The following is a 12,221-nucleotide window of genomic DNA, read 5'->3' as shown; positions in this document are numbered from 1 at the left end:
ACTCCCAACAATGCCTGTCCCCATGCCTTGCTTTATTTTTTGTCTTTGTTATTATATGATACATATACAAGAATATTTGAAATATTTGTGGATGTTACAAAGCATAAAAATACAGTGAACTGTTGAGAACCTGTCACTTTACCCAGTAAGTGGAAGATTACCAGTAGCATGCTTATGTTTATGTTTCCCCCATTTTATCCTCCTGGCTCCTCCCAAGAGGTAACATATATCCTGGATTTTGAATCTATTACTTTCTTCTACTTAAAGATAGATTTATCACATTTTTATAAATGTCTAAACAGTATATTCTTTAGCTTTGTCTGGTTTTAAGCTTTATGAAATGGCATCCTGTTCTATATAGTCTTAAATCTTGCTTTCTTTTCACCCAACATAATGCTTCTAAGATTTGAACATGGTTTTACATTTATTTGTAATTCAGTGATTTTTTTATTGCTGTTTTAAAATTCATTGTGTGACTCTACCACAATTTTTTTAAAAAATTGTAATCTGGCATTTTTAAAAATGGAATTACTGATTCAAAGGCTATATACAGTTGTTCCTTTTGCAAGGTCATGCCAAATTGTTTTCCAAAGAAGTTGTACCAACAACTATTCTGCCACCAGCTATGTACTGGAATTCTGACTGACCTACTTCCTATTCAGTAGTTCTAAATTTTGAACCCATCTAGTAGGTATAAAATGGTATGTTATTGTGATCTTAATTTATATTTCCCTCATTATTGATGAGGTTGAACATTTTTTAATATGTGTATTGGTTAAACATGTCTGTACTTTAGTTAAATGCCTGTTCAGACATTTTGCCCATTTTTCTATTTTGTTGTTTTTCATATTGACTTGTAGGAGTTCTTTATTTTGGATACTAAATCTTTGTTGCTTATATGTGTTGCATATATTTCTGCCAGTTTGTGCTTTGTCATTTATTTTCTTTATCTTTTGATAATTGGAAGTTATTTTAATACTGCCAAATTTATCAGTCTTTTCTTTTATTATTAGGGTTTTTTTGGTATCTTGTTTAAGAAATTCTTCCCTTACTTAGGATCAAGATGTTCTATATTTTTTTCCAAAAGTTTTAAAGTTTTGCTTTTTCACATTTACTTTTTTAATCTGCCTAAAATTGATGTGTTTATGGTATAAGGTGAAGATTCATTTAATTGATTTTTTCCACATTTAGATAACTTGTTGTACCAACACCATTTATTGAACAGATCCTCCTTTCTCTACTGATCTCAGGTTTCCTTTGTCTTGGTATCATGATTCCATTGAGGGTCTCTGCTCTATCCCACTGATCAATTTATTCCATAGGAACAAAATCCCTGATGGGATTTTGATGGAAATTACTGTAAATGGAATTTACAAATAAGTATGGGGAGAATTGATTTTTTTTTTACTGTATCGAATCTTCTTATCTATATATATGGGTTAATTTATTTAAGACTTTCAAAATGTCATTTAAGATAAGGTTTCGGCCAGGCACAGTGGCCCGTGCCTGTAATCCCAGCACTTTGGGAGGCCGAGTGGATCACGAGGTCAGGAGTTCGAGACCAGCCTGACCAACATGGTGAAACCCCGTCTCTACTAAAAATACAAAAAATGAGCCAGGCATGGCGGGCACCTGTAGTCCCAGCTACTTGGGAGGCTGAAGCAGGAGAATGGCGTGAACCCGGGAGGCAGAGCTTGCAGTGAGCCGAGATCGCGCCACTGCATTCCAGCCTGGGCGACAGAGCAAGACTCCGTCTCAAAACAAAACAAAACAAAAAAACAAAAATTAGCCAGGTGTGGTGGCACATGCCTGTAATCCCAGCTACTCAGGAGGCTGAGGCAGGAGAATCGCTTGAACCTGGAAGGCAGAGGTTGTAGTCAGCCAAGATCGTGCCACTGCACTCCAGCCTGGGCAACAGAGCGAGACTCCTTCTCAAAAAAAAAAAAAAAAAAAAGATTTCATGGTGTTCTGCATACCAATCTTGTACATTCTTTGATATATTTATTCTTAGGCATTGTATGGTTTTTCTTGCTATAGAAGTGTTACCTTTGAAAAATTATATTTCCTAGCTCTTTTTTTCCTGGTATATAGAAAAACAATTGACTCTTTCATATTATTCAGTTAGCCAGACATCTTGCTAAGCTCTGTTACTATTGCCAACAATTTGTCTGTAAATACTTTGGTTTTCTATGTAGATAATTATAGCATCTGCAAATAACAATACTTTTGTTTCTGCCCTTCAATCTATATACCTTTAATTATTGTTTTATAGTACCGGGTTTATATTACAATGTTGATTTTAGAAGTAGTGATAGTAGGCATCCTTGTATTATTTCTGATTTTAAAGGAAATACTTCTAATGTTTCCTTCTTAGTTTTTAGTGTGTGCCTGTTGTCAGGTTAAGGTAGATTTTTTCTAGCCTAATTTGCTGAAAATTGTTATCATGAATGGGTGTTAAATTCTATCAGCTGTTTTTTTTCCCCAGCATCTATCAAGATGATTTTATAATTTTCTTCTTTAGTCTGTTCATATGGTGATAAACTTCCATAGATTTTCTCATATTAAGCCATCTGGATGGATTTGGTTTACTAATATTGTTTAATATTTTTACAACTATATTCATGAGTAAGGTTGGCCTGAAGTTTTTCTTTTTCATTCTTTGGTTTTGCAACCAACATTATATTGACCTTCTAGAATATGTTTGGAGCATTTAATCTTTTTCTGTTATTTGACAGTGTTTGAATCATATTGAAACAATCTGTTGAAAATTTTGAGAACTCCCCTCTAAGATCATCTGTGGTTGGTGTTTTCTCAGAAAGATTTTTAACTACAGTTTTAGTTTATTTAGCATTTCTTAGTTTCTTCAGTTTTTCTAATTCATTGTGAATCAATTTGTAGGTTACATTTTTGACTTTACATTTTCAAATTAATAGATATGAAGTTATTCATGGGATTTTTAGATTTTTCTGTCCTCTGCTGGATCTAATGTAGTTTATTTGCACTTTCTCTCTTCTTGCTCCAGTCGTCCCAAAGGCTTCATAATTCTCTCTGGTTCATGGATTTCTACCCTTTATCTTCCCTCCCCCCAACCCCCCTTCACAACTCCTTTGTAGTTCTAAAACACCAGAGGAAGGAGGGGCTTGGGTTTCGCTGGTTCTGCTTAAACACATCATGGCTTTCTGTTCCATTGCTGGGGGATTTTGGTGAAGTCCCTGGTCTCTTGCTGCATAGACAAGGCTGGGGTGCAAGGAGAGAGACACCGTCGCATGCTTCGAGGTTACTGGCCGGCCGGACCCCAGCTGGACGGTGCGCTACCTCTTACCACCACCAGGAGGCGGTTGTTCCCTCTGGCTTTTCCTTTGGGGGTGTTAGAGGGGAGTGCAGGGGTCCGGAGGCAGGAGGGTGCAGACAGCGCAGAAATAGTGTCGGGTCGTGGTGGGTGAAGCAAGATCGCGAAGGCCTGGGGCATAGGTGGAGACCCTCCTCCGTCTCTGTGGGGAGTCCTTGCGGCCACGAGGATTTCAGGATCCTGGGTTCCCTCCAGAAAAGACTGGAGGCGGGCGGTCACGCGGCCTGAGGCAACAGTTACAGCAGTGGGAGATTTTCCTTCTCTCACCTGCCGGGGAGCCGCTTCGTCCCACTTGGGAGGACCAGGAAACACTGCTGCCTTCCAAGGTTTGCCCGCCACCCCACGATGAGTCAGACGCCAGAACTCAACCGTGCGCAGTGGAACAGGGGAGGCAGCCGAGGTGGGTTAACTGCATCGATAGGGATGATGAACGAGATTCCAGAAATTCCCAGAGGGACATATAGCAAAGCCAAAGGGAAAAGGGAGTAGTAAAACTAACTTTGTCTTTTCCGAATCCCCCCTCCCCCTCCCCTCCGCCGTTGGGCTGGTTGACCCCCTGCAGGTGGCCGTACTCAGCACGACTTAAGCACCTGTTGCAGGTGGAGGCGCACGTCGGTTTCCCAGGGCACCACGCTGGCACAGAACGAGCTGGGCTCCGCCTTCTGGGCCTCAGGGATGAGGCGGTGCATGGGGTAGCTGCGGCGCGGGAAGGCCATGTCGCCGCCCGCCAGCAGCCCGGGCAGAAGTCGTTGGCGCTGTCGCCCACATGGAAGAGGCACTCGAAGTGCATGCCGTCGTGGGCCCGTTCGCGCAGGTAGTCGCTGAGCACCTTGTGCTTGCACATGTTGGCGGGGCAGCACACGCAACTATGTGTGTGGAACGGCCACAGAGCCAGCAGCCCCTGCGCGTCGGACCCCGACGAGTTGCTGAGGACGCCGAGGAACAGGCTGTGGTGGCCGGTGGCGCGCTGCGTGCTCTCCATGCCGAAGGTGTTAGCATCAGAGATGAGAATCACCTCGAAGCAGGTGCCTTGCTTAGCCACAAACTGCAGCAGGTCGCCCATGCCTGGCAACAAAGGGAGAGCTTCGTAGATGGCACGCAGGTCCCGCGACCGCACACCCTGCTTGCCCAGGTACTTGAAGACGCGCTGCATGAGCTCGTTGTAGAAGCCCTCGCGGTCGGTGGCTCGCAGACTCTCCTGCAGCTGCTTTCCCGGCACAGTTCGCAGGACTGAGTCGCCGCTGTTTTCGTCCACGATAGTCTCTTCGAAATCGAAGGTCAGGAGGAAGCGCGGCGCGCCGTGCGCGGCCATCCCTCCGTCTCTAGATAGGCACCAGAGGCCAGAAACTGGAAAACAGCCGCTCATTGTCCATGCATCACCGTGGACACCACCTGTAGGGACTCTGTTGGCCTCCAGCCGTCGTCAAGAGTTCGGAAATTGGAGGGGACAAAGTGTCTTATCCACCCCTGGATTTCTGGGCTCCGGCTTGTGAGTCCCTGTAGTCCCGAGGGTCTGAGGATGATGTGCATCTGAACGGTCCCCTCCACTTGCCCCCCCATCCTACCCTTTATCTTTCTACTTCTACTTTCTTTTGGTTTATTCTGTTGAACTTTTCTCTTTCTCTATTTTTTAAACTTCTTGAGCACATAACTCATTATTCTCAGCCTTTTTCTCTTCCTAACATAAATATTTAAGGCTATACATTTTCCTTATAAGTACTGTATTAGATGTCTTCCACAAAGTTTTTGTAGATAGTATTTTCATTATTTCAATTCTGAGTATTTTAAACTTTTTATGGTTTCTCCTTTTACTCTTGAGTAATTTAGAAATATTTAAAAATTTTCAAATATGTAGAGTTTTAATTGTATTGTGGTTAGAGAACATAGTCTGTTTGATAAAAAATTTCTTGAAATTTCTTGAGACCTGCTAGTATATGATCAGTATTTGTAAATGTTCCATGTGTGCTTGAGAAAAATGTGTACTCTCTAATTACTGGATAGAAAGTTGTGTATATGCTCTCTAGATCATCCTAGTTAATTGTATCCTTTGGATAGTCTATATTTTACTAATCTTTTGTCTGTTTGACATATGAATAATTGAGGAAAGTATGTTATCATTGACCTTTTTACTCCCTGAAGTTATATTTATTTTGCTTCATATATATATATTTTTAAGTACATAACAGGTTTAGGATTATTGCCTCTTCCTGGTGAATTGAACTTTGTATCACTATATAGTGATCATCTCTACCCCTAATTTTTTTTGAAATTTTTTAATTTTTACAGACACATAGTAGATTCCTGTCCTTTATCTTCCCCCCTGCCTCCCCTCCCCCTGGCCCCCTTCACCTCCTCTGTAGTTCTAAAACACCAGAGGAAGGAGGGACTTGGGTTTCACTGGTTCTGCTTAAAAACATCATGCCTTTCTGTTCCATGGTCGGGGGCAAGAAGTGTGCCGAGGTTCCAGCCTGCGAGGGACTGGATGTATAGTAGATGTGTATATTTATGGGTTACATGAGATATTTTGATAAAGGCATGCAATGTGTAATAATCACAAGAGGGTAAATGGGGTATCCATCACCTCAAGCATTTATCCTTTGTGTTACAAACAATCCAATTATACTCTTTTAGTTATTTTTAAAAGCACAATTAGTATTGACTGTAGTCACCCTGTTGTGCTATCAAATACTACTTCTTATTTATTCTTTCTATTTTTTGTGCCCATTACATCCCCACTTCCTCCTCTCTCCTGCCCCTACTACCCTTCCCAGCCTCTGGTAACCATATTTCTACTCTCTATCTCCATAAAGTCAATTTAAAAAAAAATTTTTTTTTTTTTGAGGTGAAGTCTCGCTCTGTCACCCAGGCTGGAGTGCAGTGGCCTCGTCTTGGCGAACTGCAACCTCCGCCTCTGGGGTTAAAGCAATTCTCCTGCCTCAGCCTCCCAAGTAGCTGGGACTACAGGCACGGGCCATCATGCCCGGCTAATTTTTGTATTTTCAGTAGAGACAGGGTTTCACCGTGTTGGCCAGGCTGGTCTCAAACTCCTGACCTTGTGATCTGCCCGCCTTGGCCTCCCAAAGTGCTGGGATTACAGGTATGAGCCACTGCGCCTGGCCAATTGTTTTAATTTTTAAAAGTTTAATTTTTAATAATTTTTAATTAAATTAAATTAACTTAATTTTTAATTAATTTAATTAAAATTTTAAATTTTAATAGTGGGATGGGGTCTCACTATGTTGCCCAGGCTGGTCTTGAAATCCTGGGTTCAGGTGATCCTCCTGCCTCAGCTTTGCAAAGTGCTGGGATCACTGTCCTGTCTTGGCTTTGCCTATAGAATAAATTCCAATTTCTTTAATGTGGTATTTTATTCCCAAGATAGTTTTCCAGTTGCATTTCTACACCAAACATTCACTGCTCTTGTCACATCAAAATATGTATAAACTCTCAACATGCCATGTCTGTGTTTTTATGTGACTGTGTCCTTACCTGTAGGGTTCCATGAGCCTGAAAACTTTTTTGTTGTTGTTGTTGTTTATGCTTATCAAAATCTTAGTTATCCTTAGCTATAACCCCAAAATCTTAGTATCCCTTTTTTATTTATTGAGCCACTTCATCCAGCCAATTGTTTTAATTTTTAGCTCCCACAAATAAGTGAGAACATACGAAGTTTGTCTTTCTATGCCTGGTTTATTTAATTTAATGTGATGATCTCCAGTTCTATCCTAATAATGTTTTTATGTTAAAAGCTATTTTATCTGATGTTATCATAGTTGACTCAGCTTTCCTTTGGCAGTTTGCCTAATGTATCTTTTAACATCCTTTTACTTTCAGCTTTTATGGTTCTTACCTTTAGGTGGACCTCTTTTAAATAGCATGGATTTTGTTTTTAATCCACTATGGAAATACCTGTGTCTTTTAGCTGGAAAATGTATTGTTTTACTTGTCAGGCCTAAGTTGGTAAGTGTTTCCTCCAGAAGGGGTTTGCTTTGGCTGCTACTGGTAGCATCTAGGTTTCCTTTAGTGCCCTTGAAGGTCTTAGTGATTGTGGGGTAGCAGGCTCAGCTTCCTTACCTTGCTGGTGACCCAAGGCTCAGTGTCCTTGCTGAAGTGCATTATTGGCAGCTGCTCTCAGGCCTACCTTGCCTTTCCCTAACTCTCCAGCCACAAGGATACCTTATTTGGAGTGAGGGTAAAGTTTGTTATCTCTTGTGCAATCTGGGATGCTTCAAGGAATATTTCCTTTCTTTTTCCTTTTTCTCTCTCTTCCCTCTCCTCTGCTGTCTCTCTCCCTCTTCCCCCTTTCCTTCTCCCTTCTCCTCTACCCTCCTTTCCCCTTCCTGACTCCTCCCCTCCCCTCCCCTCCTATCAAAGACAGGGTTTCTCCCAGCCTGGCCTTGAACTCCTGGGCTCAGGCAATCCTCCCACCTCAGCCTCTGGAGTAACTGGGATTACAGGTGTGGACCACCATGCCTGGTTTGTTTCTTATATAGCATATAGCTGTTCTGTTAAGGGGAGGGTCTCTCAGAGCACCTAGTCAGCCATAATAGCAGATTTGACAATCTTTTGTATTCTCTTTTTGTTTTCTTTTCCATGGTACTTATCAGTATATGATATGTTGTATACTTATTTATTTATTGCCTTTCTCTTCTCACTAGACTGTAAGCTCCACGAGGGCAAGGATTTTTCCTGTTTTTGTTTTCTGCTGCTTCTGTAGCATCTAAATCACTGCCTGTTGCTTAGTTTGTGATCAAACAATATTTGTTGAATGAATGAGGGTTGAGAAGATAGTGTGAAAAGGCAATGCCAAGTCTTGAACCCCCCTTTTTTTTTTTTTTTTTTTTGAAACAGAGTCTCACTCTGTCGCCTAGGCTGGAGTGCAGTGGCACAATCTGAGCTCACTGCAACCTCCGCTTTCCCGCTTTCCGGGTTCAAGCGATTCTCCTGCCTCAGCCTCCTGAGTAGCTGAGATTACAGGTGCACACCACCACGCCCAGCTAATTTTTGTATTTTTAGTAGAGACGGGGTTTCACCATGTTGGTCAGGCTGGTCTCGAACTCCTGACCTCGTGATCCACCCACCTCGGCCTCCCAAAGTGCTGAGATTACAGGCGTGAGCCACCATGCCCAGCCTCCAATTTCCTTAATCTGGTATTTTATTCCCAAAGTTGTTTTCCAGTTGCATTTCTACACCAAACATTCACTGCTCTTGTCACATCAAAATATGTCTAGGCTATCAATATGCCATGTCTGTGTTTTTATGTCCTTACCTGTAGGGTTCCATGAGCCTGAAAACTCTTTATTTTTGTTGTTTATGCTTATCCAAATCTTAGTTATCCTCACTTAAAGTCATCCAGAGTCATCTTCCTAAAGACTATTCTGATGTTCAATGAAAAGAATCATTCATTCCATGCAATTTTTCTTTCTATATTGATAATTTTCATAATCTGCCCTCTGCCTTGTCCTTCCTTCCTTCCTTCCTTCCTTCCTTCCTTTCTTTCCCTTTCCTCCTTTCCTCTCCTTTCTTTTTTTCTTTTTCTTTTTTTTTTTTTGATGGAGTCTCACTCTGTTGCCCAGGCTAGAGTACAGTGGCACGATCTCAGCTCAGTGCAACATTCACCTCCTGGGTTCAAGCGATTCCTGCCTCAGCCTCCCAAGTAGCTGGGACTACAGGTGCCTGCCACCATGCCTGGCTAATTTTTGTATTTTTAGTAGAGATGGGGTTTCACCATGTTGACCAGGCCCGTCTTGAGCTCCTGACCTCAGGTGATCCACGTGCCTCGGCCTTCCAAAGTGCCTGGGATTACAGGTGTCAGCCGCTGCACCCAGCCTCTTCCTTGTAGTCTTAAAAGCTGTCTGTCTTTTCCTCCTGGATTTAAGCTCCTTAAAGTCAAGATCTTCATGTTTTATTTCCTGTTGTTTCCTAAAGGCCTGAAGTACAACACTTTTTACATAATGGACCTTTAATAAATAGTTTTTTCTTTCTAGTATGGGGAACCAATCTCATCTCATATGGTGAACCAATCTTTTTCTTTTTCTTTCTAGTATGGTGAACCAATCTCATCTCAGGTATCACACTCTGGTGATAATAACTTTCAAATCCAAATCTTCCTCTTCTCACTCCTCTGGCTAGTATGACTTAGGCATCTCACATTTCTCAAACTTTTTCATTTTATTTAATATTTTTTGAGACGGGGTCTCACTCTGTTGCCCAGGCTTGAGTGCAGTGGCACGCTCACAGCTCACTGTAGCCTCGACCTCCTGGGCTCAAGCAGTCCTCTCACCTCAGCCTCCCAAGTAGCTGGGACCACAGGCATGTGCCACCATGCCTGGATAATGTTTTTTTAATTTATTTTTTATAGAGACAGGGTCTCTCCATGTTGCTTAGGCTGGTCTCAAACTCCTGGGCTTAAACGATCCTCCTGCTTCGACTTCCCAAAGTGCTGGGATTACAGGTTTGAGCCACCATGCCTAACCATTTTTCAAACTCAATATGTTGTCGCCTTCTCTTTATTGTTCCTTATTTTTAAACCATTACCTCTTATAACTTTTCTGTGTCCATGAAAGGCACCATTATTCTTCCAGTCACGTAAACTTAAAACCTTGGTAAAATCTTTACCACCGTTTTTCTTAATCTTTTAGCTTAAGCCAGTCACAAAGTCCTGTTAATTTTCTCCTCTAAAATGCTTCTCAACTCCATACCTCCCTCGCCATTTCTGCTGACAAGACATTGGACAGAGCTCTTACCACCTCACATCCAATTCCACTCCCTCATCCTTTCCTGTAAACTCGCTGACTGTAATATAACGGTCTGATTACTTCACTTGGCATTTAAGACTATCCAGAGTCTAGGTTCATCCTACTACCCTCAACATGAGCCCTTTTCAGACTTTTTTTTTTTTTTTTGTGACAGGGTCTTGCTCTGTCACCCAGCCTGGAGTGCAGTGGCATAATCATGGCTCACAGTAGTACCCTGGTAGCCTCAATCTGCTAGACTCAAGCAATCCTTCCGCCTCAGCCTCCTGAGTAGCGGGGACTCCAGGTGCATGCCACCACACTAGGCTATTTTAAAAAATTATTTGTAGAAACGGAATCTTACTATTTTGTGTTTTGCCCAGGCTGGCCTTGAACTCCTAGACTCAGGTGATTCTCCCACCTCGGTCTCCCAAAGTCCTAGGATAACAGGTGTGAGCCACTGCACCTGGCCCAAGTCAGACTTCTGCGTCTTATGCGTACCTGGTCATATCCTTTTTCCACTTCCTATGGTGTCCTTGCCCTTCCTCTACTCTGCCATGATGGTTCCTGTTCATTTTCATATCCGTCTAATGGACACCATTCCCACTTCCATCCCCAGTGAGCATTTCCCTTAACAGTGGAATCTTTAATTCATCACTTCCTCCTTTGAATTAGTTTTTTAAGTGCTTTTTGTTTTCATTGAAACATTTTTAACAATCAGCAAATTGAAAGGGATCTTTAAAGTAATCCAGTTTAATCTTGAACACAAAACCTCAGTCTTCTCTATAACTCATACATAGCACTAGCTTCTAATATTATACAATCCTTCTTAGTTTTCTTTCTACTTATGTGGTAAGCGTCTGGAGGTTAGGAACTTGGTTTTTACTGTGCTTTTGTTTTCCCTCTTAAAGATTGGCATGGTTCTTTATCCTTAGAAGATACTAAAAATGCATTCGTTGATTAAATAAATGAATCCAGTAAGTTAATAACACATACATTTTCCTTCAAAGACTGTACAAAGGAGACTCACTCTCTCCCCCTTCCAAAGCCTATCTCAACAGTTTCTCTGTTTCCAAGTGTCTACAGATAAGGGTGACTGAAATATGGTAGATACATTTGCAGCCTACTCTTTTCTTTTTATAGTTCTGTATTAGCCTTGGTTTTTATTTTCCTACATCTTGAAATTATATTTGGAATTTCCTACTTTTGCATGTATGATAGCTGATGCATGAATTTTAATAGAGTTGTTGAATGCTGATCATGTTTTTCTATGGTAGTTTAGAAATATTTAGGAAGGAATATTCCATTCAACTTGTTCATATGAAGGCGATTATGTTGTGGTTTGAAATTTTATATAAAATTTTTCAAGCACATAAACTGTGCAGGTTTAAAAATTATTAGTTTTTTCTACGGGATGAATCTATTTAGAAATGATAGCTTTAATTGCTTTGTAATTATTTGTATGATATAATTTTGAAAATAAGGTGTGTTTCCATAGCAAGGATGTTTATATAAAGTTAGTGCTGACTTCAATTATGTCAAATGCTTTAACTATGTAGAGGGTGCTTAATATTTGATTTACTTTTGATGAAAATACAGAAATGATTTTTTATATGATAAGAACTTTTCTCCATTTTAGAGCATGTCAAAAGAATAAACATGGTAATTTGAATGCTCTATTTTTATTTCTAGAAACCAGCAAATATCCTAGTAATGGGAGAAGGTCCTGAGAGGGGGAGAGTCAAAATAGGTAGGTAATTATTCCTAAAATAATTTATTTAAAAACTGAAGTTAACTGCAAAGATGGTTTCCCTTTTTAATGCCCTTATTTAGGTAGTTAATTTTAAAATTACTTTCTCATTATTTTTAGAAAAGATATTGGAAAATGTAGATAGATAGTCTACAAAACTCCTAGGTTTTTTCCCAAAATTAGATTCTTTAGTTCTAAGTTGAGGCATCACTGGAAATTGACAAGCTAGTTCACAAAAGCATTCATTCCCGTACAGTAACCCAAGCATGTGTTTATGTCACCACCACTGTCCTGCACAGCCACCTTAAATATAATCCTCTAAATCTCACTTTTGTTTCAGGTTTGCCAACTATTCTCTTCCTGAATATTTTCCTCCCCACCCTGAGCG

General features: G+C 40.9%; 1 protein-coding gene and 1 pseudogene across 8 annotated transcripts in view; one reads left to right on the top strand and one right to left on the bottom strand.

The window, feature by feature from the left end:
- The window catches only part of CDK19 (cyclin dependent kinase 19), a 206,357-nt gene that overhangs the window by 165,912 nt on the left and 28,224 nt on the right, over positions 1-12,221 (top strand). For all 8 annotated transcript variants that reach the window (XM_055391508.1, XM_031012405.3, XM_055391512.2 and 5 more), the window contains one exon: positions 11,776-11,833. In XM_055391508.1, the coding sequence (XP_055247483.1) occupies positions 11,776-11,833 (58 nt within the window). The remainder of the gene's footprint in view (positions 1-11,775; positions 11,834-12,221) is intronic.
- Positions 3,922-4,798, bottom strand: LOC101136641 (phosphoethanolamine/phosphocholine phosphatase-like; annotated as a pseudogene).

This window comes from Gorilla gorilla, chromosome 5 (genome assembly GCF_029281585.2).
Source record: "Gorilla gorilla gorilla isolate KB3781 chromosome 5, NHGRI_mGorGor1-v2.1_pri, whole genome shotgun sequence".
Classification (NCBI taxonomy): domain Eukaryota; kingdom Metazoa; phylum Chordata; class Mammalia; order Primates; family Hominidae; genus Gorilla; species Gorilla gorilla.
The sequence above is the reverse complement of the archived record's forward strand: the minus strand, read 5'-3'. Positions and strand labels throughout refer to the sequence as shown.